At 44.7% G+C, this 24,594-nt stretch overlaps 1 protein-coding gene across 4 annotated transcripts in view; it reads left to right on the top strand.

Moving 5' to 3' along the window:
* Positions 1–3,023, top strand: part of ZNF385A (zinc finger protein 385A) — a 413,082-nt gene extending 410,059 nt beyond the window's left edge. For all 4 annotated transcript variants that reach the window (XM_069231020.1, XM_069231019.1, XM_069231022.1 and 1 more), the window contains one exon: positions 933–3,023. In XM_069231020.1, coding sequence (XP_069087121.1) covers positions 933–1,166 — 234 coding nt within the window. In that variant the 3' untranslated portion in view covers positions 1,167–3,023. The remainder of the gene's footprint in view (positions 1–932) is intronic.
* Positions 3,024–24,594: the final 21,571 nt, after the last annotated feature.

Raw genomic sequence — 24,594 nt, 5'->3', positions numbered from 1 at the left:
TTTTGACTTTCACAAAGATGCCACACCATCCTAATCCACATTCCAACAAGCTCTCAAAAACACCTCCTGAAACCTGAAAACCTATAATTATGACAAAGCCATTCCGTGGGCTCACCAAACCCATCCCCCACTGCCACCGCTTTGGAAATATGTGTAACTCTGCCTCCATTAGTGATAAACAAAGAAAAACATGTCAGGTCTGTGTTATTGTCCTAGCACCATCATGGACAATACAACTGTCCTTCACACGCCTTTATAAAGAGGCAGATTACTCTTTCGCTTGAAATGAGGCACCATCCTGCAGGATAGTCTACCATCCATGATATGAGCACAATGGCTTCTGATGCCATAGAGATTCATACCAGTGAACACCTCACATGGTGCTACTGTGCGAAATCGACACTCTTTACGCAGCCATCTGGTGAAGAGCTACTATCACACTGTGCACATAAGGTAAGCTGGAAACCCTTACAAAGAACAGGTTTCCAATATTCACTTTGACTGCAGTTTTCCTTTGATATTAAAGCACAAGCTGAAACTGAGGGATGCTTTGAAGACCGGTGAATAGAAACAAAGATGCAAAAGTATGATGAACGCACAAAACTCCTAGGTAAACAGCATTGAACTAGCGGCAGGCCAATCTAGAAGATTTATCACTTTCAAAGGTTTCGATATCTTTTGTTGTTTTGCTGTGTGGGTGTTTTAAGGTTAAAGTGTACGATAAAACCTATTACAGGATTTATTATACCCACTTGCCAGAAGGCCTTAAAAAGAGAACAGCAGCATCACTACACTACCAAACTAACCTTTATAAAGTAAAATAGTGCAATGAGTATGAAAGCTTTATTAACACTGCCATGTTGTATTGTTTGTGATCTATACAATGTCTTGAGTAAGAGAGCCTGTTTCTAATTGTTGTGTTTCTCTTGCAGACAAGCATGGTTTTCCAGAAGGATCTACCCAAGTCACTGGCAGCTGGCCTCTTACCAAACCCCTTGGCATTTGCAGCAGCCATGGCAGCTGCAGCCAACTCTCCACTGGCCATGCGCCCGGCACCCACACCTCCACTCCTGCAGGCTCCACACCATCTGACACACCCTCTGCTACGGTCAGCCCCAGGACCCATCCGAACTGCTCATGGACCCATCCTGTTCTCTCCGTACTGATAATCCCCTCCAGCTGGAGCCTGGTGACAGAAGCCCTGCCCCACATCCCTGGAGGAGAGGCCTCAAGAACCCCTCCACGCCATGGTCTGGGCCAGCATTACAGAATTCCACTGGAGTTTCACTGGTCCATTTCTCCAGCAGAACCTTGGTTTGCCAGACATGTTTGGCTGACTCAGCTTTATAGTTTAACTGGAAGCCCGATTTTTCTTTCACCTCCATTTCTCTCAACAGTTTTCACAAAGGATTAAACATGAATTCTTATCATTATTCGTCATCCTGTACACTTCCACGTGGAATACATCTTATCTTGCGTAAAGCTGATCTTGACTTGGAGGGAGGAGTATTTTCGGACTTCAGTTAAATGCTCCATTTTTGGCAATTCTTTCTGCCGTTCATCGCTAGCTGACCTGTGATGCCCCAAGGAAGAGGTGTGCTGTGATTGCTGCTAGGTGGTGGATGCACACGACAATCCCTCCACCTTCTGCCCACAGTTGGGCTTTAACTGTGTGTTGTTAGAGGTGGGGTTTATTACTAGAAGAGGGTGAACATGACAGAGGTGGTTCTTATCACCACCAGAGTGAATTCAGGGAATAGTGATTTCTATTAATTTACAGAAAATATATTTTTTGTCCATCAGACTGAGATACTGATGTCAATGAAGGCAATAAAGGATGCCAGCGCACAGTACCCCATTATCTGTCTGTATGCCACTGGAGAACCAGCAATTCAAAGAGACGGCCTGAGCTGAGGACCCCTGTCCCTTGGCCCTTTGGTTCATGAACATCTACAATCATGAGGACATGGTGCCCCCTCCAGTCCTCCAGATGCTTAAACCTCGCCCATTGATCCTTTTACCAGTGTTGTAGCCATTTATTGGGTTTCTCCTCTTCCTAATGCCATTGAAATATGTCACAAATGTCTTCCTACTTGACCTGAGGCTAACCCTTCCCAGCCCCTCATTCTCCCCTGTTAACGAAGATGTTGGAGCCAGGAGTCCCTCTATCACAGCCCTGTGGAATATCATTCTCCAAGCCCAGGCATGGAAACAAGGTCTGTCTGAATTTGAAGTGAATGTTTTCACTTTGTAATGACAGTTTTCCCCGCCTTTAAAGCTTACTCCAAATGCATATGTCATGGAAATGGGTGAGTTGATACGACCTGGGCGCTCTCTGGAAAGTCACAATCTTGGAAAAACTACTATCTCGACCTCAGTGCTCTTAAAAGGGAAGATTCACCTAACTCCCCCAACTGCAATACGAGGATTGACAACAAAACATAAGAATTTTAATGCACACGCTAATCAGTACACTAAGTAGTACAGTATAAAGTCGTAAGCAATAATGTGTTTTCGTTGGCGTTTTATTTTCGGCCAGTTTGGCCTCTCCTTTCAGCCTTCTTTTTAGCCTTTAGCCAGCCTTTACCCAACACTTGTTTTGTCGTTTCAAGGTGTATCCCTACGACTTCATCAGGGCTGTCTCGCTAGCCGGTTATACAAAAAAAATCCCTATTTCCAGTTGAAATTCCTACCCAGAATATCCATTTTATTTTAAAATATGCGTAGTTTCAATCAATATGTTGTATTTTTGCTAGGCATCAGTGGAACAGACTGTTCAGTCCAGTCCTGTTCCAGATATTATTGCATTAAAGGACCTCACGTGATGGGGACTTTCCTCCCGTAAAAATATTCAGGGTTCCAACAGAGTGAGTGGGCTCCGATCTGGCGTCAGATATTGATTGAAACTACGCCAATATGAAAGTGGCTATTGCGGGTAGGAATTTTAACTGGAAAACATCTTTGTATAACCAGCTAGCAAGACAGCTCTGGTGAAGTCATAGGGATACACCCTAAAACGATGAAACACGTGTTGGGTAAAGGCTGTCCAAAGGTTAAGAAAGAGGGCCAAAAGAAGAGGCCAATCTGGCCGAAAATAAACCACCAACGAAAAAACATTACTGCTTACGAATGTATATTGTACTGATTTGTGTACTGATTAGCGTGTGACTTAAAATTCATATGTCTTACTTCAAATGCACCAACAGTTATATAAACTCTTAAGCAAAAGACAGAAAAATGGTCTTCTCTTGCACAGCACAGATATATTCTGGGATGAATCAATTTTCATATGCATATGTCCCTCTTATGCTATGACCTGCCCAAAACCAATGTCCTACATTTGTCCCTCCCTTATGCATTTCACGTTACATGTTCATACTACAACACTACAGAGATTATATGGAGCCTAATTGCATCAAAAAGATTTGTTAAAAATATATATATATATCCAACTTATTGGATTGTTTTGAGGGTATTCACATTTGTTGAAAAGCTAAATCATACAAGCCAAACGCACGAAAAGCCATACAAAACAAACCAAAATTCACCTCCAAACAACCTCTGCCACCAGGCAGGTAGCTCCTACGATGGTAGTACCTTTGGGTTAAATCACTATGTAAACTAACGCTACCCTGAGCGAATGTCAGCGCTTTACACCATTTACATGCATTCCTCTCATCACCTTTTGTATGTTCCATTTAGCACCAGTCAGGTACGAAAGCCAGGAGCAGAACATTTAAATACAGCTATCTCATTGCATAACCCATCTCAAAATGCTGCTCAACACCCAGACACACAGAAAGTGGCAACCAGTTTAAGGCCTTCAACTACTGGTGCAGGTGCATTTATGAGGCATTCCTGTGGCCACCACATGCCACTCCTGGCATTAAGGATCACTGCCTTTCAACTTCCCATTAAGCCTGGAAGTGGATAAGAATGGATTACATTGCCCATCACCCTCACTTTCAGAGTCTTGGGTTCTCCCTCAAGGACATCAAGCCACTAAATTATCAGTAGAAGTCGGATCAAACACCCTTTCCCCCTAATGACATCATAGGTTTCTACTTGACACCTTGCCATCCGTTAGATCCTCCACACCCTTCTAGTTGGGGCTAAATGAAGGGCAAGCAGTGTACACTATAGAAACTAAAAAAGGACCTTTATGTTTCTGAAACTGTCTTCACGATCCTAGAGACCAGAATTAGCAAGAGAAGTGCTAAAGGTACCAAAGGAAAAGTGAAGAGTAGCAGCTGTTATCCCCAACTACCCTTAGTTCATCTCAGTGTCAGCCACATTGCACCCCATGGAAACATTGCCATGTAAAATCATTTTACATCTATAGAACTTTTTGTTATAATGTCAACATGTCTTTCGGACTGCACCGTACAGGTGTCTCTTAGATGTGAAATCTGATGGCCTTCAGGAGTTAATAAAGAGACCATAGCCTGTGAAAAACCAAATTGTGTCCTTCTTCAGCCCCCACTTCACAGCACCCAAGTTCACAACATCAACATATTTTGCTCGCCAGCTTCAATCATAAGATGTAACAAATTCACTTTCAGTGTATGGTGTGAACAGTTGGAGATCTGCACTCTTTCACCCTTCTGCCACTTAAGTCGGATTCACCAACACAAAACTTCCATCACCCCACCTTTCTGAAGTGACTCCATGACCCAGCGACTCTACAAAGTCAATGGGCCCCTATGCAAGGTTTGTGCAACAAATGATCAGCTCCCTCTAACCTCAGCATGGTCCATTATCAGACTGAGGTTGGAATCTCTGTCCACATTTTAATACTACCTGGTTAGAAAATATACTCCACCTTGCTAGCAACCACCAGCGTGTAACTCGCCATTGTAGATTCTGTGAGTAACCACCTGCTACTTCTGTGTTGAGGGGCACCTATGCAGTTTAGTTGTCTTCCTTTTTTTAAACGAGGACTTGTGCCCTTGGCATACATGGGAGAGGAGTCCTGGAGAGGGCAGGAGAACAGGACAGTGCCCTCAAGACTAGAGAAGCACAAGCTCATGCAAAACTCCTGCGCTGCAAGACACTACCATGGGATAGTCCTTGGCACTTTGCATCTCAGAACAGCATCGGGGCACCCACATGCACCAGGCAGCAAATGGACACTCTCTACCTGCTAAGACATTTGCAATGAATAAACAACCAATTAAGTGTGGAGTGTTGGCAAAAATGTGCGCAAATATCCGTCCAGCTCCCTGAGCACTTCAGTCTTAAGACTTGTGAACACGATGCGCTTCCTTCAGGTCACAGAACTTCAAACTGTTTCATCGCCACCTCGACCTGTGAGCGACCCCCAAGCATATCGGCAGGAGAAGAAATGAGAGAGACTCTGTTGTTTGTACGGTTACAGCGTGTCTCATTGTTTTGCCTTGAAAGCCTCCTCCTCACCTGTCTTTGTGTTGCTAGATATGTCTGTTTCGTCTGTCTCTTGTCGCTTTCCACTGTTCTTTCAAAGCCCGCATGTTTTTTGCAGCTTGTTTGGAGCGGCTGACTTACTGTCGGTATTTCCCACCGTCCACCGTCCACTGTCCATTTAAGTTTGCATCGCCTCCTACTTAAGAACTACACATTCGAGAAAGTCAAGGTCTGACTGATGCAATAAGTGAGGCCCTATTTGTTTAAGCTATACTTTAAAATCATAAACATTGCCTAGCACTCTGCAATAGAATTATGGCACTCAATTTCCTAAGAGTCATTTTCTCCATAGAACTATGTAAAATCAGTAGCTAGTGAGGATCCAATTATTGCATACATGTCTTGCTTTGTTGTGAATAGCTTCCCTGGTACTGGGGAAACTTAAAGCACTAGAGAATGTCCACCATGCCTTGTCCCCGCCCCTTCAGAGTTCATAGGAGTCTCCCCTAGCTGGAATGATTCTAGGCTTTCACATGAATTATCCTTGATTTTCACAAGAACACTAAATTTATCTAAGATGTATATTTGCAGGAGAGCAGTGTGTGAATTTGTCCACTCATCTCCCAGATAAAGCGTAAGTTATTTTGCAGCTTAAGAGCATTGCACACTTTCCAATAAAGAATTTAGGGACTTATGTACCACTAATGTGGTCCCAATTTGCTACCAACGTTTTGCAACTACTAAATTGTTTTACCACCCAAATATATAGAAATGTCAGTTCACAAAATAAGGAATCAGAGTGGGTCACAATCTAACCTACCTTATAAATATTAATAACATAGGTCGTAAATTGTGACTTAGTACATTTGGAGACCATCACAGGGATGGTGACCTGCTAGGGTCCGCAGAACATCATGTCTGCGATAACTTTTAAAGAACTCAAACTTTTTTTATTGTATCCTGTTTTCTTTAAATTACTCAGGGTTGCATTTAGTTACATTTTTTCAACATTCTCAAAAGGGAAGGGTGTCCTTTTGGGACTCCCTTCCTTTTTGCAAATGAACTACAGTCTCCTTTGAGGTGTGTGTCCCTTTTCACTGTTTTGCAACCGAGTTTCATTCACTAAATATTGATACATAGCATTCTGATTCAGTATTCAAAAGGGGTGCCTACAACACGCCCCTTCCAGGTCCTGGGTCTGTATTTTTCTCATAGTTAGTGATCTGCAATCACGTTTTCTAAATTGCTAAATGTGTTTAGTACGTCCTTGAGGCCTATAGTTTTTTAGATTTGTTTTCCTCTTTTTTATCTGTGGGAAGATTCAGGATGCTCCTGATGTGAATGATTTTCTGGGTTGCTTGTGAAGCAGATATTGTTACTCTGGGCCATATTGTGTACCTAATCTTAAGCATTGAATTAAAAAAAACCACTAGATTGCTTTGCATAAATAGCAACAGAATCACAACAGCCCAAAAAATGAGTTGCATCATTGTTATTGCCTACTGTTCACATACCATGCTTCTGCTAGAGTTCTTCCTTTCCAGTTAGTAGACATTTTTCATAGCTACAAGATAAGATGATAATTGTGTATTGGAGCTGTATGTGGTACATCCACTAACAAAAGTCTATACCAAACCCCTTCAAGAATGGGACAACACACCAACTGTAAACAGGTCTTATTCCTGGTAGTGGTGAGTGGCACCATTGAGCTGTTCGCCTCAAAGTTCACGAAGTTCTTGTTTTATAAACTTTCCAGACTTTGAACTCGAAGAAATTAGTCAAGTGTAAAAATAAGCTGGTGAAAAAAGTGTTAAAAGTATGTGAAAGAGGAAACACCAGCAAAATCTACTTTTTCCTAAAAGTTCTCTCATGCAAAACATTTCAGCTGAAAGTTTCCATCCATAACATTTTGCAGGAAAACCTCACCAACTCACACAACTTCTGTTTGTACTAAATAGGTCAGTGAAATCAATACGTTTCCCACTGCTAGTTCTCAGGATAACAACCATGAATGTTCACAAGATAAATTTACATACAGTGGATCAGAAATTTAATCTTTTGCTTAATCAGTGGTTAACTCAAATAACAGAATGGTTTCTAGATTCTGGTCTGGTGAGTCACAGCAAACAGTTTGATCCTTTGAATAGAAGTACTTCCTTTAGTTCTGTGTTTTTTCTGTGCATGTTGAGGTACCGCGATTGACTGATAAGACCACTTCATCTGTTGTGGTTTAGTGTATAGCAGTCACTGCCTCACACACCATCGTGTCTACTGGCTAGACCTTGGGGATCAAATTAGCGTCACCCATGTCTTTCCGTTACACATTCTCTGTGATTACGTTTGGTTTACAGACGTTTGCTAAACTATTTCAGTGTCACAGTTATGATGGAGGAAGCAAAATGGCCTCCTACTTGGGGCAGCCCTGTACAATCCCTGAGCACAGTGGCGCTTGTGTAAAACTCTTTTTAGAATGCTCCGAACAGTATCAGTTTCTACACAGAAGTTTGCATTTCTAAATGCTTGAGCACCACTAGTCTGTGAAGTCTCGCCCTCCCTCTGCTGTCTTTGGGCATGTTACCCCTCCTGGTCTCAGCTTACATTTCTTACCTCTTCTTTGCCCCGTACTCGCTGTTGCAAAATGTGCTTTCTCCACCAACATGTGTTGCCATGTCACACCCTCATTGTGTCTGCACTGAATGTTTGACCTTTATTCTCTAGTACAAACTTCAGTCTCCCGCGCGAGGGGGTTGCCAATTAAGCAATAAAATTATTGTTGTAGTTATTACCAAAATGTTCTCCGGTGGTCAATATGAGGGTGGACTGCTTGGTCAGAGATCTGACAAAGAGCCATGAAAGAGGTCATTTGGTTGGTGCCACGGTAACCGGTTGGAAAGGTAAGTGCAGGAGGCGTCAGGCAGTGGCCACTCTTGCCTGAACTAAGTGAAAGTACTCTCTATGTGGTTTTATGAAAATGAATTGCGTGAGCCTCTGAGCAGCCTATCAGAGCCCAAATAAACAGATTGTCCCACGCCTCTAGAATATGTTACACGCAAACCTCTCTAGCTTTGTATTTAAGTTGTATTTATGTAGCACTTACTACCCCTGATGAGGCGTAATTTGAAAGGGAGAGAGTTATGTATGTGTGCGCGTACGTGCGTGTGTGCGTGAAAACTATTAATCTACTCTGCTCTGATGGCCCTCATTCCATGTTTTTCAAAATCCAATTACCACAACCCCAACCCCTTCCACTAAAACCTAAACCACCCCAACCCCCCAACAGACCCTTTAAACTTAAACCCCCCTAAACCCTAATCACCCAAAGCCCCCACCACACCCCCAAAAACAAAAAATACCCTGAGTCCCCACCCCGCCCCTAAAACCTAAGCACCCCAACCCCCAACCTCCAACCCACCCCTAAAACCTAAACCCTGAGCCCCCCACAAACCCCCTTAACCCTAATTACCCGCGCCCCCCACCCCACCACAAAACTAAAAATACCCTCAGTCCCCATCCCGCCCCTAAAACCTAAACACCCCAACCCACCGCTAAAACCTAAACCCTGACCCCCCCTAAACCCTAATCACCCTGAGCCCCCCCCCCCAAAAAAAACAGCCCCAGTCCCAGCCCAACTTACCTTCACCGCGTCGACTCTGACTCCCTTCTTCGGTGCCTTAACCACGCATGTACGTGGTTCAGACATGCATGGTCAAGGTACGAAAACCAGGAAGTCGTGGAAAACGAAAGCGTTGTTTCGCTTTCGTTTTCCACGACTTTGTGGTTTCAGAGTCGTTGTTCCGGGTGTTTCCCGTATATGTCTGGATATGCTACAACAGCCTAAAATTTAATGGGAGCAAAATCAAAATATTATCCTTCTTCAATGAAACACCTACATGGACTAATCATTTATGCCATCCCTCTGGGATCTTCTACAGTCCCGGTGCAAGAGATGAAAAATTCGTATATCAAGGTTCTTTTCCTTAACATTCACTTTTTGTTTTTAATTTTTAAGTTGTATGAGGGCTGCATTTTTTATAGTAAGGTGTTTTGTTTAGCTAAGACCTTTTGATTTTACTAAAAATATACACTTATTGGGGCTTTCAGCCAGCTCTCTTCATTCATTAGTCTGTTGTGTTATTCACACTTTTTTTCTGTCCACAACAGCACGAAGCATTGGGCAGTGGGTCAGCCCACTTTAGTGATTGGGTAGCCTGACTGACAGTGATGGTATTCTGCTTTCAGAAGACTTACAGCTGCCCACAAACTTCTTCCATTCAGTGCTCAAAATTATTTTGCTTTTAGCCAATTTTGATTATATTGGCAAGGGCTGGCAGTTCATTCAGCAATAACATTTTACAAAACCCATGATAAAACAAAACCGGCATTGACACAGCTATAGGCCAGCTGCCAACAGCAGATGTATAGGCTTTGCCAGCGCTTGTAAAACACAGGGAATGTTCTTGCATTGTTTTGCTCCTCAAATTATGTTTCTCTAGTCAATGCTTTCTTTTCATCACACTATGATTCTGCATCTCAGTTTACATGTGTCTTCCAAAATCATCCCTATATAAAGTTCACCTAATCCAGAATGCTGTAGCTCCACTCGTACTGAACTTAATTGAGAGGGACTAGGCAACTTTGACACAGACAGTCTTGCACCAGCTTACATATCAAGACTGCATACATTGTTTTATATTGTAGAGAGCTACCTCCCTCATTCTTTATTTCATATATGGTTTTATTGCAGATAAGATAGTAACAAAAACAATACAATGTAGAATCAAGACACAACCAAAAATCAGTCCACGCCCCATACTGCGCCCAATAACCTCTCCCTCCCATGACCCACCCCAACACAGACACTTTATTGGGCTATATCAGTGTCCAAATGTTCGTGGCACCAAGCATCAGGTCCTAAAGTTCCAAAAGGAGTGCACAGTCCACCCTGATGATAGTTCCATTTCCCCCATATTTTTGTCGATTTATCTGGGCAGCCCCTGATCTCATAGACTGCCCTCTCTGCAAGAAAAGCATGCACCAGTCCATATCCAACAGTCAGTCATTCAGACTCGGTGGCTGTTCAACTCTTCAAACACGAGAAATATAATATGTACCCACCATTAGCTCAAAGGTCATCCAAAGTCGATCCATGTGGGTAAGGTTCATTTTTTTCCCATATATTTAGTAGACACCACTTTGGGAACTCTTAACAGCACTCCGATAGACAGCATTTTATCTCCCACATTATTAGCAGAAAGAATCAACCTATGCTGTCTGGGAGAGTATTTGAGGTCATCAGATACCATGTTAATGTTACCAGCAATAACAAGATTACACCTGGGTGCAAAATCCTTTTGATCAAGGCCATCTGGTTATGTAACTTATTCCCGGTAGAGGTACCAAAAAAGAGCTACATCATCTCAAACTGAAGAAGGACTGTCTATTTATCCCTTGGTGGCAGGGCCAGTCCTAGGACCTTTGGTGCCCAGTTTGAAATGGAAGATGTGAGGCCCCTCTAATTTGCATATGACATCATAAGAAGTGACATCGCAGAGTGATATCACAGAAAGTGGCATCATAGGACCATTAATCTTTTTTAGCATCCCTGAAGTGACCTAATCATTTTATTTGAATCTTGTACTGTGGTATAAAGAATCAGCTTGAGACCTCCTCTGGTGGAAGTCTGTTCTAGTGAGAGTTTTCATTTAAATCCCTTTTACTTTGACAGTGAAAGAAAGTTTGATGATGCACTTATTTTGGAACCATTAGTGAAGCCAGTTGTGAGGGTAAAGCAGTGGCCATATTTGGTGTGTGTGCTCATGCAAGAGTGTTTGTTTTGCAGCAGTATACCAATGTTTATTCCTGCTGCTACTATGAGATCACAGTCTAGGTCTTTGTATCCTCTGGACAGAGACACAATATCAGCAATTAGGTTTTGCATCAATACTACTGCAGAACTGCTCAGTTTTCTAGCTAGAAACTCAAATCTGACCCCTTACTCATCCCCAGAGAATTGGTCTTAGACTCTTGGAATCATTGAGAAGTTCTAACATCGCATTTCTGCATGGATATTAGTAAAGAGCTCTTGCTTTGGTGGGGAACTAAAGGGAGGTTTGCTGTGATGAACCCACTATAAGGATTGCATTATTGGTGTGTCAGCAAGTGGGGCTTAAAATATAGAATCATACTTTGTTTATGAGGGCTGCGCAGAGAGCTGCACTGACTGACAGTGTTCATAAAAGTGCTTTTCCCTGCAGCTCTCTTATAGCAGGCACCGAGGATACACTATTGCACATTATTTTTTGACACCTTTCCTATTGCTACCAACACAACATATACATCTCAAGCATAGCTCATGGCACTATAAGGCTTTCTCTAGAACCTTACACATAAAAAATATGCTACAATTTACAATTACTAGTGTAACTTTCAAGTAGAAGTTGGGTGTCACTCAAAATGTCATATGTAAGATAGATAGATGTCACATGCAAACACACAGTAAATACAGAAATGTCACACATAGGCAAGGGAGTAGCCAGAAAATTAAAATACCTCCCACTTTGAACCAAAGGTCTTGTGGCACTATACAAGCAAAGTAAGTAATGACAACCCTCCCCAGAAGAGTTGTCTTGTCTCTTCCATCAATAATCTAGCCATTCACCCTCCCATCAAACTGCTGATATCCACATTTACATACTGTCATCCATTTGTTCTTTCTTCCATCATTCAGTCTTTTACCATTCAGTCCGTGCGTCCATCTGTGTGCCCATCCATATCAAAACCTATCCAACCATTTCCAAACATGTCCATCCTTCCATCCATCATTTCCCTCATCCATCCCTCCATCCACCCTTTCACTCATCCATCCTTCATTCCAATCATCCATCTATCCTTTCATTCCATCAATCCTTCATCCATCTACTCATCCATCCTTCCATTCACTCATCTGTCTATACATTCACCCTTGCACTCATCCACCCATAATTTTTCCAACTCTCCACCCTCTTTATCCATCTATCTATTCTTTCACTCATTCACCCTTACATCTGTCTTTTCAGTCTACCCACTTATCCATCCATCAATCATCCATCCATACTTTTGCTTATCCGTCCATCCTTCCTTTAACTCTCCGTCCTCTTTCACTTAGCCATCCATCCACCCTTCACCCATCCATCTACTCATTCACTCATCCATTCATTGACCCTATTATTCACCCATCTTCTCACTCATCCATCCACCCGTCCTTTCTCTCATCCTTCCATCCACTCTTTCACTCATCCATTCATCATTTTGTCCATCTACCCTCCCTTTCACTCACTCATCCTTCCTTACATCCGTCCTTCCTTTCACTCATCTGAATATCCATTCACCCTTTCACTTATCCATTCATCCATCCATCATTCCACTCGTCAACCCACACTTCCACTCACCCATCAACCACACTTTCACTACGCCCATCCGTCCTTCCATCCATTCATCCTTTCACCCATCTATGCACCCTTCCATACATCCATATATCCATTTAACCTTTCACTCATCCTTTCATTCAGTCATCCATGCATTCTTTCACTCATCCATCCACACTTTCATCCATTCAACCATTCACTCCTTCACTCATCCGTCCAGCCATTCACCCATCCCTTCACTTACTCACCTGCCCTTTCACATTACTTATGAGCTGGGTCTTTGTCTGCAGAGTTGCAGACTGAACAGGCACATCAAGAACTCCACTGTCGCTCTAGTTCCTAAAGCAAAAGGGAATTTACGATGCCCCTGCACAAAGGCAATCTGAAAACTTGTAAGTCATGAGTTGTGCACGATGAACATTGCCAAAGACATAAGGTGACTGAGACATAGTGTTTTTTCATTTTTTTTACAGTTTTGCATAGCACAAAACCGGACCAAGGTCTGTGGGGGTTTTTACACATCTATCGATTACATTAAAAACGGTCTTTTCCTTTTTTAGGCATGGGGAAATGTTAGTGATATGCCCAGAACCAGAGCATTTGGAGCCATCCCTAGACTGTGTACCTTGGCTCCTTAGTTCTATAAAACGACTTCATGTCTTGCGAGGCCTAGGGGAGGGAGTTTCAGCGCTGCGAGGCCAAGGAGCACCTTGCAGCCTGATCAAGAGCTTCAAGGCCCAAGGAAGTGTGTTTTGCTCAACACTGCTGCTAAGCTAGTCTGATCTGCCTGATCCCTTTTCCCCTGACCCACCTCTTCTCTCCTGATAATGTCCAGCTGGACCTTGGAACAAAAGGGATCTTCTGCTACCTAGCAGCCCAAAACAGAAAGACTTCAGAAAGGCATTAGGGCAGGTTTTTAGGAGGAAGCTTGTCCCTAACATTGTGAGCCAACACAATTGAGGGCTTTGCTACTGCCCCCTTCCCCACCCACTGCACCCCCCAACATTGCCACCACACCATAGAGCCAGTGAGTTCAAGACACTTCACTCAAGGAATACATTTGCGGCGTGATTGGATGGGGGAGGGGCACAGGAGAAGCAGGAGGTTGACTGCTACTGTGGCCTTTCACAGGGAAGCGGGGCTCCACTTTTTTGACCAGAATGCAGAGCCTTTGACACCGGCCCATGCCTAGAACTGCCCCCTCTTGGTGGTTTCTGTCTGATTCTCTAGCGCCAAGAAGCTTACTGGCATTCTTTTCACAAGACATTCAAAAAAGTAATCTTTCCTTGACCCATAAGTTCTCACAAAGTTCCCGCTACCAAGGACTGGGCAGATAGCCCTGCGAGAGCCATCTTCAGATCACCATCCAAATCGCGTTAACTGCTTGTGAGGGACCTATCTGCTCTTCTCCAGCCCCAAGCGTAATCTTACCTCACCACTCGATCGATTTACGTTCAGAGAAAATCTTACATTTCAGCTCCCCCAATCCAAAGGACTTGCAAAAGTCCTCCTCTTTCCCAAGTGGCAGCAGAGCAGGACATCAAAGTTGTTTCATGTCCAATGTCCAAGGTTGGAGAGGATGTCTGCTCCTCTGTCACCCATGCTTTCCACTGTTTCACACAGACCAGGGCTGGTGTCTGCTGAGAAGCGATCTGGATATGCTGGAGCACCTAGGCACTGAAAACGTGACTTAGTAAATCAGAATGAGGAGGGCCACTTCTATCTTAACTGTTGGACAGGAAATATCTTCACTTTTTAAAAAGATATCACTCCGGGGTCTCCAGAGAAAAAGGAGCCTGGCGACCTCTTCTGTTGCCAAGAAAAAATAAACATATAAGAAAGATTTCCACAAATACCTTATTCAAAAATGAAGACCAACACGAGGGATAATGCCTATTCCAGGCTTGAAGACCCTGAGCTTCAACTGACAGCAGTGGATATCTTTACCATAACAACAGGGATATGAAGATCAAGGCAGATGGGACATGGCAGCTATCTTTTGGACCCAGCTTCTAGGCAGGAGAGATTGTGGAAAGGGCTCACACACATATATTCATAAAGAGAGCACTGGAGCAAGTAAACAGGGAGATAACGGGTTTTGAAAGGCCCTTAACATCAGCCTGGAGAGCCATTTGGACACCTGGTATAAATGGCCCATTTTATTTTAGCAAGATGGAGTTTATTTGTCTTTGCGAGAGAACATAGGGCATTTGACGCCTCCCTTGGAATTGGGCCTCTCCATGACCGGATGTTTGGGTAAGAGCTTGTCCAAGGACTTACACTGGCAGAGGGAAGTAGCACTTCATATGAGGTAATAGGAGCTCTGTTAGAACCCAAACCCAGACTCCTCTGAATCTTGCCCATTACAAGACGTGGTGGAGATCTCGTCTGCCCAGCTGCCCTGTGGGCAAGACGACAGACATCTCCTGCGCTGGATTGTATTGCTTTAGTGGTCAGAGGAGGGCTAGATTCCCATCCCAGAAAGGAAGTAGGAAAACTGTGGGGAGAGATACGAGTGGAAGGAAATATGAATCATGAAAAACCTAGAACACTGGTCACCTTAATATTGTCCCTCTTTTCCACAGAAAAATCAGTATCAGCTCACAAAAGTGAACACCCACTATTTTAGCGTTGGGAGCATGGCACATCAAGACTGAGGCCCATATTTATACTTTTTGACGCAAAACTGCGCTAACGCAGTTTTGCGTCAAAAAAATTAGCGCCGGCTAACGCCATTCTGAAGCGCCATGCGGGCGCCGTATTTATTGAATGACGTTAGTCGGCGTTAGCCGGCGGCGCCGTCTGGTGTGCGTTAAAAAAAACGATGTACACCAGGCAGCGCCGGCGTAGGGGAAAATGGAGCTTGGGCGACAAGAAATGGGGCAAGTCAGGTTGAGGCAATTTTTTCGCCTCAACCCGATTTGCGCAATTTTTTTTCACTTCCAACCCCCATAGAAATGACTCCTGTCTTGCCCAATGGCCATGCCCAGGGGACTTCTGTCCCCTGGGCATGGTCATTGGGCATAGTGGCATGTAGGGGGGCACAAATCAGGCCCCCCTATGCCACAATTTTTTTTTTTAAAAACACTTACCTGAACTTACCTTAATGTCCCTGGGATGGGTCCCTCCAGCCTTGGGTGTCCTCCTGGGGTGGGCAAGGGTGACAGGGGGTGTCCCTGGGGGCATGGGAGGGCACCTCTTGGCTCCTTCAGAGCCCACAGGTCCCTTAACGCCTGCCTTTTGCAGGCGCTAAAAAACGGCGCAAAAGCGGGCGTACGTCATTTTTTTTGACCCGCCCACTCCCGGGCGTGAATTTTGTCCGGGAGTATAAATCCGACGCACATGCCTCGGAGTCGATGTTTTAGACGTGAACGCCTACCTTGCATCTCATTAACGCAAAGTAGGTGTCCATGCTAAAAAATGACGCAAACTCCATGGACTTTGGCGCTAGACGCGTCTAACGCCAAAGTATAAATATGGAGTTAGTTTTGCGTCGAAATTGCGTAAAAAAAAACGACGCAATTCCGGCACAAACAGAGTATAAATATGCCCCTGAATGTCATGCCGTGCTATATAGAGAAAAGCACTGCGTGGTAGATAAATGCCAGAAAGCAGGAAAAGGCCAAGAGTCTCGCCCATATGTGGTACTGAAAAACTGACTGGTGTGAGAAGCTGCATATAAATGCCTAAATTATTATTATGTTAATTTTTATTGTTATTGTTGGTGTTACTGTCATTATGGTTAATGACATTTTTGGTGCTTATCATAACACGCTTGTCTTTTAGCACCAGCCATGCACTTGTGACCTTTCTTCTTCTTCTATCCATTGGAAACGTACACATGCGGATAAAAGAGATAAAACAAGACCTATGGTTAAGCAGGCCACATATATCAGCCACCCCCCCCCCAAAAAAAAAAGTCTGATAAAGTGTGACTGAAAACCATAGTTGATAAATCTTGTATATCAAGTGGACGAGCAGAGGGGACCATGTGCATGAGGCAGACTCCTGTGTAAGGACCATAACCATTGCAGTCTTTCTTGTTTTGTTGCTGGTCTCAGTGCAAGTTTAGGTAGCCACTGTTGTTCCTCCTTTTGTAAATCTGGGACTTGAGCAGAAGATACTATAACATTTGTAATGTGCATAAAGTTATTGAGGAAGTGCCTGCCAATAACAGGAGTGTCCTTTCAGTGGTTTGAGTGGTATTTGCAAAACAATGTGCGTATTGTTTTAAACTCTGGTTTAGCCTTTCTACCACGCGAATAGTTCAGGTTTGATTCCCAGGCAAATGGCGTGTTTTTTTGCAAGTACATAAAGCTTTAAAAAATAGATCAATATAATGGGAACATAGATCAGAAATTCTTTTGCTAAAAAATTAATGTAAATGTCAGAATAAATATGCCTTCTTTGCGGCTGTAGAAATTTGTATAAGGGCAAAAAATCTGCTATCCAGGAAAAATAATTACTATGCGTCCATAATGGTTGGGGAATAGGAATGATAAAATCAGTGGCGATAGGTTGTCGTTGTGTTCATTTATGTAATAGTCTGTGTTCTCCTCGTGCACTTCTCTTGGATCTTTCTGCATTTTGAGCTTTCAACACCCTCACACACTTTGACCCCTCTTCTTTTGTGTGTGTCCCCAAAGCACACCAATGCTTGACACAAACGTGACTGATATCGTGCCTGCCATTTTACCAGTTCCATGGGATATAATGGAACTTGTAAAATGGCTGATGGAATATCCATCACGTTTGTGAGTGTCCCATCCGCCAAGGTTGTAATCAGGCCCTAAGTGTCTTCTTCTCTAAAAATGTTATTATGGAAATGTCAGATTGCTCAGCCTACGCAGTAGATCAGTTGCGCTACAACTCAAATACCTTAGTATCTCAGTTAGTGCTTGTCTTTGACCCTGCCTCCTTGTTTATAGTCATTCTTTCTTATTTTTAATGAAGCATTTCTACCTGAAAATTCAGGCAAAAATCGAAACTCTGATGCAAATTTTGAAAATGTCTTTAATCTGTATGAACTGTTTAAATTTCCAAAATCTGTTAGAAATATCCAAAAGTTTCAAGTCTTTTGTGAATCAAGAAATCTGCGTTTTCAAGAGAAAAAGCTGCATAACCAAATTTGACAATCTCTGCTCTTCACCTCCACAATGACAGCAGCATTATTTATTTGGAAGTACCACAGAATGGCTTTACAACACACGATCTAGTCACCAGTGAAGCACACATCTTTGAAGGGAAAAAGAAGAAACAAAAAATGTGTTTTCCATTTCTGTGTATTCTATTGTAGCAGCTTTGTATGACTTTGATGACATTAATGGCCTACTGCTAGGAAAATCAACTTACCAGGAGTAGCACTACATATTTTAATATTTTTTATTTGTGAACACTATCTTGGACTATATAGATGATTCGGGAGGACTTGACTCCTGATCCTGTGTTCCACAAAAAAAGTGTGTGAAAGAGATAGACCAAATAGTTTTTATGCTGTAGCAACAAGCAACAAGTTGTTTTGGGAACACATGCCAGACCCCAATCAGGGGCTACAGGGCAAGAAGGTACTACTGGGCCAAAGTTGTGGGGAGTGGAATAGTTTTGCTGTGATGTCCTAGGATCTGGCATATTGTGGATCTGCACAATGGGCCAATGGAACCCATTCCAGCACTTGACTCTCACTGGTAGTGATGGTGTGCAGTCACAGGTTTCTGAGGAGGACTGTGTGGGGGCGCTTGAAGCAGAGAGCTCAACAATCAGCCAGTAGCGCAATAATGAACAAGTTACTTACCTTCGGTAATGATATTATCTGGTAGAAACATATTCTATTTGCAGTTTACTTACCTTAGAATTTCCGCCAGGCGTCAGACTGGATCTGGAGATTTTTCGTTGAGCAGTACCCCTGCATGCCGTCAGGTGGTGTCGGTCGACTCCGTGGGCATCATTGGCCTTGTGGTCTCTGTGATGATGTTGTGGTCATATATAGGCGCCACCCTGGTGCACTAATGTCAGTTTCTTTTTGCGACTTTCCACACCAGTAGCGCGGAGCCATGGAGAACACTGAGAATGGTGCTCCGAAACTAGGGTCCTTGAAGGGAAGTTCCTGTCCCTAGAATTCAGTTCAGAGTGGGGAGAATGGGTGGGTCGATAAGGAATCTGCAACTAGAATATGTCTTTACCAAATATATTGTTACCAAAGGTAAGTAACTTTTACATCTGATAAAGACTTCTAGTTGCAGATTCCTTACCTTAAAATAGATACCCGAGCAATACCAACCCCGGTGGTGGGCTGTGAACTAAGATCACACCAAAAAGTCATGCAGGACCAAACAGCTCAAGTAGCCGTTTCTGCGGACTTGACTATCCAGGCAGTAATGTTTAGTGAACGTGTGCATGGATGCCCATGTCGCTGCCTGGCAGATACCCAGAACTGGAACTCCGCATGCTAACGCTGTGGTATTAGCGGTTGCTCTGGTGGAATGAGCACGCAAACCCTTTTTCGCCAAAGTATAGCACATCTTGATACAGAGGACTACCCATCTCGAGATGGTCTTCTTCTGCTCCGCCCTTCCCTTCTTCACACCCACATAACCCACAAAGAGTTGATCGTCCACCCAAAAATCTTTGGTTACGATTGTGGTAGAATGCCAGCGCTGTTTTTAGATCCAGGCAGTGGAGTCCTTCCTCCTCCTGAGAGGGATTTTGGGGTGCATAAAAAGTAGGTAAAGTGATTGATTGGCCCGAAAAGGTGTCACCACTTTGGGAAGTAAGGAAGCTCTGGTACGAAGCACCACTTTGTCATGATGGACAGCTAGAAATGGTGGCTTCAAAGAGAGAGCCTGGAGCTCACTCACTCTGCAAGCAGAGGTGATGTCAACCAAGAAGGCAGTTTTAAGAGTCAAAAGCCGCAGAGGACAGTTGTGGAGCAGCTCGAAAGGAGGACACATGAGATATGTGAGTACCAAGTTCAAATCCCACTGGGGCATTATGAACGGGATAGGAGGGAACATATGGGTGAGTCCTTTAGGAAACCTCCCAACAATGGAGATTTGAACAGAGAAGGTTGGTCTGGCAGCGTTAAAAAGGCTGAGATGGCAGACAAATAACCCTTGAGGTTGCCCAGAGCAGAGTCCTGCTGGGCAAGAGAGAGAATGAAGAGGAGAACCCCCAAAAGAGGTGTAGAAAGGGGATAAACAGATTTGTTGATACACCATGCCACATATTTGTTACAACAACAGGCGTATACTGTTTGGGTGGAGGGATGTCTGACTGCCAAGATGACATCAGAGACTTCGCAAGGAGGCAGAGACTGGACAGGTTCGGGTGAAGGACCGTCCCCTGCTGCTGCGACAGAAGATCCTCCCAAAGGGGCAGTCTGATCGGTGGATTGATGGCCATGCTCAATAGCTCGAGATAAGCAAGTGCAGGAGGTTCACTGGAGGTGGGAGATGACAGTCCGGGGTGAGTTTGCCTTTAACAGCCAGTCGTCAAAGTAGGGGAAGACTGAAACCCTTAACCTGCGCAGATGAGCTGCAACCATCACTCTGTGAACACCCGAGGGGCGCATGGTAAACTGAAAGTGGTTGTGACCTGCCACAAATCACAAATAATGTCTGTGGGATGGCAGGGCAGGAATGTGGAAGTAGACGTCCTGGAATCCCAAAGCTACCATCCAGTCTCCAGGGCATACAGGACCTGAGCTAGAGTTAGCATTCTGAACTTCTCCTTCTTGAGGAAGACATTAAGGGTGTGGAGATCTAAGGTAGGGCGAAGGCCCTTTGTATTTTTGGACACCAGAAAGTAGCGGGAATAACAACTACAACCTACTTCTGGTGCAAGGACCCTCTCTATGGATTCCTTGGCCAAGAGTGCCTTGACTTCCTTGTGGAAAAGTGCCAAATGATCCTCTGACAGATGATCTAATGATGGTGGTATAGCCAGAGGGGAAGTCTTGTAGAGGAGAGAGCAGCCCCTTTGGACAATTTGCAACACCCATCTGGCTTCCCAGTGGGGCAGGTGATGGCAGATCCTGCCACCAACTGGTCCCAGATGTTCCAATGGACTAGGAGGGTTGGAGGCAGTGGAGGGGTTGAGGTTGGACTTGGTGGACCAGTGGCTCCTTGATCCACGAGCATGTGGGATCCCGTGGCCGTGCAGAGGCTGTGAAGCATGCGCGGGTCGGTGGCCGGGTGGAAATGAATGCAGATTGGTGCCCCTTCCATAGCCACCAAAGGGGCAAAAAGCAGACTGTGGCGGGCAAGGAGCCGCTATGAAGCCAAGGGACTGAGAGGTAGCCTGAGAAACCTTAACCTCGAGCTCTGAGTACACTTTGTCTCTGAAGAGACGGGTGCCATCAAAGGGCATGGCCAAATAGAGATTGCTGGGCATGCCCTAAAAAGTCAGACATCCTCAAGCAGGCGTGGTACCTCAAGGCCACTGTAACTGTCGATGCAACCGATCTACCTAGTCAGTAGGTCATATCCAGTCCACAATGAATCATGAATTTGCTGCCTCTCTCTCGTCTGTAACAGCATGGGAGAGAACCCCCCAGGCCTCCTCTAGGACTCGAGGCAGCACTTGCGGGACCGTATCCCAGAGACTATAAGGCATGAGTTGGTAACGGACCACAATGCTAGACTGGTGGAAGAAAACATTTTCTTCCCAAAGTTATCCAGTCTTTTTGATTCCCTACCCGGGGGAGCGGAAGGGAATGCGCCAGTAGATGAGGAAGCCTGGATCACAAGGTTCTCAGGCGTAGAATGTTGTGTCAGGAATTTTGGGTTGGCCCTCACAGGCCGATGGTGGCAGGCAACCGTCCTATTCACCGGAGCCCCTGTGCTTGGTATGGACCAGGTACCCAGTAGGATGTCCGAAAGGGCTTCATTAAAGGGCAGGAGGGGTTTCGAACTGGAAGCCCCAGGCCGAAGCACCTTGGTCAGGAGGTTAGTCCTGACCTCCACAGAAGGAAGCTCGAGTTCCAAAACCTCAGCAGCCCTTCTTACCACCATGGAGTATGAAGCTCTCTCCTCCAGAGCCATGATAGGGGAAAAAGCATGCCAGCGTCAGAGAGGTATCTAGTTCGCTAGCGTCGCCCAGATCATGAACTCACTACATGTCAGGGTCAAGCTGGTATTCTAAAGGAAGGGGCTGGATCTGCCCTGGGTCCTGGAGAGTCAGTGAAAAACGGAATTGCATCGGGCAATGCCGGTCTGGCTCTGGGTCGTCGGGGATAGGTATAGAAGCAGCGTCGACTGCGGGCCCAACCGACGTCAGGAAAGCCGAAGTCCGTCCGGACGCCGGGGAAGGTCGCATTGGCACGACTGACATTGGTACGGATAAAAGAGTGGATCCGGAGTTGACCCCCGAGGCGGAAGCTGCTGGCGTGGAACCAGAGAGGGCCCTCCCTGACTCTCCTGGGCCCAGAGCAGCAGACAACAGGTTTGTCTTCCCAAAGATGAGGCGCATGGCCTCATAGAACTCTTTCAACTGGACAGCGGTGGCACCGGCTCCTGGAAAGTCGGGGATGGGCGGAGCCAAACCAGACTCCGGAGTTGGAGGCCCAGAGCATCTATGCTTTTCCCGCATCATGTCGTCCAAGCGACAGGGTGAAGTTGAAGAACATTTGGCCTTCTTCGACTTCATTTTCTTGTGACTCGATCGTCCCGAGGACTTGGATGAAGAGGAGTGGTGATGACTCTGCAAGCGGTCTTGTGACCTTCCTCTCAAACGAAACCGGGAGCGATGCGGAGTCTGGTGCCGGGTCGACATGAGCTTCAGGGACCGCTCCCTCAAAGCCTTCAGATTCATGGCCCGACACTCGGAGCACGACTTCGGGTTGTGGTCGCGCTCCAGACACCAAAGCCAGAAAAGATGCAGATCTGTCACCAACATCATTCGGTGACAGGAGTCGTATGGTTAAATACCCGTCCTCTGGGGCATCCCTCAATGCATTCCAAACTCATTAAAAAGTATTCGACAAAAGTGTTGCAGTTAGTCAAAATGACTAAGGGTAGCTTTTCTCTCGGATCTTCGTGTACTGGTGCGGAAAGAAAAGAACTGATGTCAGCACGCCGGAGTGGCGCCTATATAGGACCGCAATGTCATCCCGGGGACCTGGACGTCAATGACGACTGCTGAGTCGACCAACACCACCTGATGGTGGGCAGGGGTACTCTCGAAGAAAAATCTCCAGATCCAGTCTGACACCAGGGAGAAATTCTAAGGTAAGGAATTTGCAACTAGAAGTCTCTATCAGATTGACTGTTCAACCCAGTCATTCTCTTTTGAAGAAAGAATATACTTTAATGCAATACATTATACTACACACTGTGATATGGAGGTACTGTTATCTCACTGGCACAGAGACATTTTTCCCCAAGATCACTAACCCGCCTTCACTCCTCAGAGGCATAGCTTGATCAGTAAGATTGGTGGGGTGAGCTTCAGATTTTCCCAACAATCGTGCTGGCACATAATATAAACATACATTAAACAGGAGCAGAGCAGTTGAGATGCATTTAGGGGCAGTGGAAAGGGAGGGAAACGCAGATTGGTTAGAGTACTAAGTAAGGGAAAATAGATTATTTTGTAAATTTACCATCATTTTTGAAGACTTTCAAAACAGAAAAAGGGAGAGAGTGCACATTTTTTTCTGTGTGTTTGTGAAAACTAGTGGTGAAACCCAACAGACTCCCCATACCTGACTGAAAACACCTTTATCCAAATGTTTACCAGAAAAGACATTAATTATGGGGGTGTACCACTCCAAACAACCCTCCTCACTCCCAATTCCCATGTTCAAAACTGTTCAAAGGATGATGGAAGAGAAGCAGGGATGATGGATGAGAAGTAGGGATGATGTATGATTGATGAGAAGTAGGGATAATGGAAGAGAAGCAGGGATGATGGATGAGAAGTAGGGATGATGTATGATGGATGAGAAGTAGGGATGATGGACGAGAAGCAGGGATGAGACGCAGGGATGAGAAGTAGGGATGATGGATGAGAAGTAGGGATGATGGATGAGAAGTAGGGATGATATATGATGGATGAGAAGTAGGGATGATGGATGAGAAGTAGGGATGATAGAAGAGAAGAAGGGATGATGGATGAGAAGTAGGGATGATGTTTGATGGATGAGAGGCAGAGATAAGAAGTAGGGATGAGGAGTGAGGAAGGAGGATGTCCTAAAATGGATGCTGTAAATCAGCAGCCCTTTGCAGCAAAACAACCTCATTTTTAGTACAGTCCCCTCCTTCCCAACTTTACTTTCAAGGTCTCCACTCTCTACCTTCAGGAATGTCAGCAGTACACTTCCAGCTTTGGGAAAACAGACTCACCTCAATCTTGTGCACATGAACAGCTCAGACTATTCCAGTATTGAACCCATATGCCTCCATTAACCTAATTCACTCAAGCATACAATGCACATACTTCACAGGCTGCACATGCATAACATGACTGGGACGTTAGTACTAGAACCTGGGTTCTGGGTTAGCACATAGAAACCAACATTTACACAAGTGGGCTGCCACTGTTGTGATACAATATTAAATGTCAAGTCTAACTACTAATTTAGAAAACAGGGGCAGTAGTCCACTGTCCAGCAAATGAGATCACAATTGCCCCTCCTGGTTGAGGACAAGTCAAGGACCTCACTTGTGTCAAGGAACAGACTAGGGCCTTCTCTCTCTCTCACACACACACACACACACACACTCTCTCTCTCTTTCTCCATCTCCCTCTCTCCCCACCCCCCTTCTCTCGGATGAGGATAGAATCTAAAACGAGGGTACCAGATACTTACAAT

Source organism: Pleurodeles waltl, chromosome 4_2, assembly GCF_031143425.1.
Source record: "Pleurodeles waltl isolate 20211129_DDA chromosome 4_2, aPleWal1.hap1.20221129, whole genome shotgun sequence".
NCBI classification, from domain to species: Eukaryota; Metazoa; Chordata; class Amphibia; order Caudata; family Salamandridae; genus Pleurodeles; species Pleurodeles waltl.
Note: the sequence above shows the minus strand (reverse complement) of the source record. Positions and strands in the feature narration are given on the sequence as shown.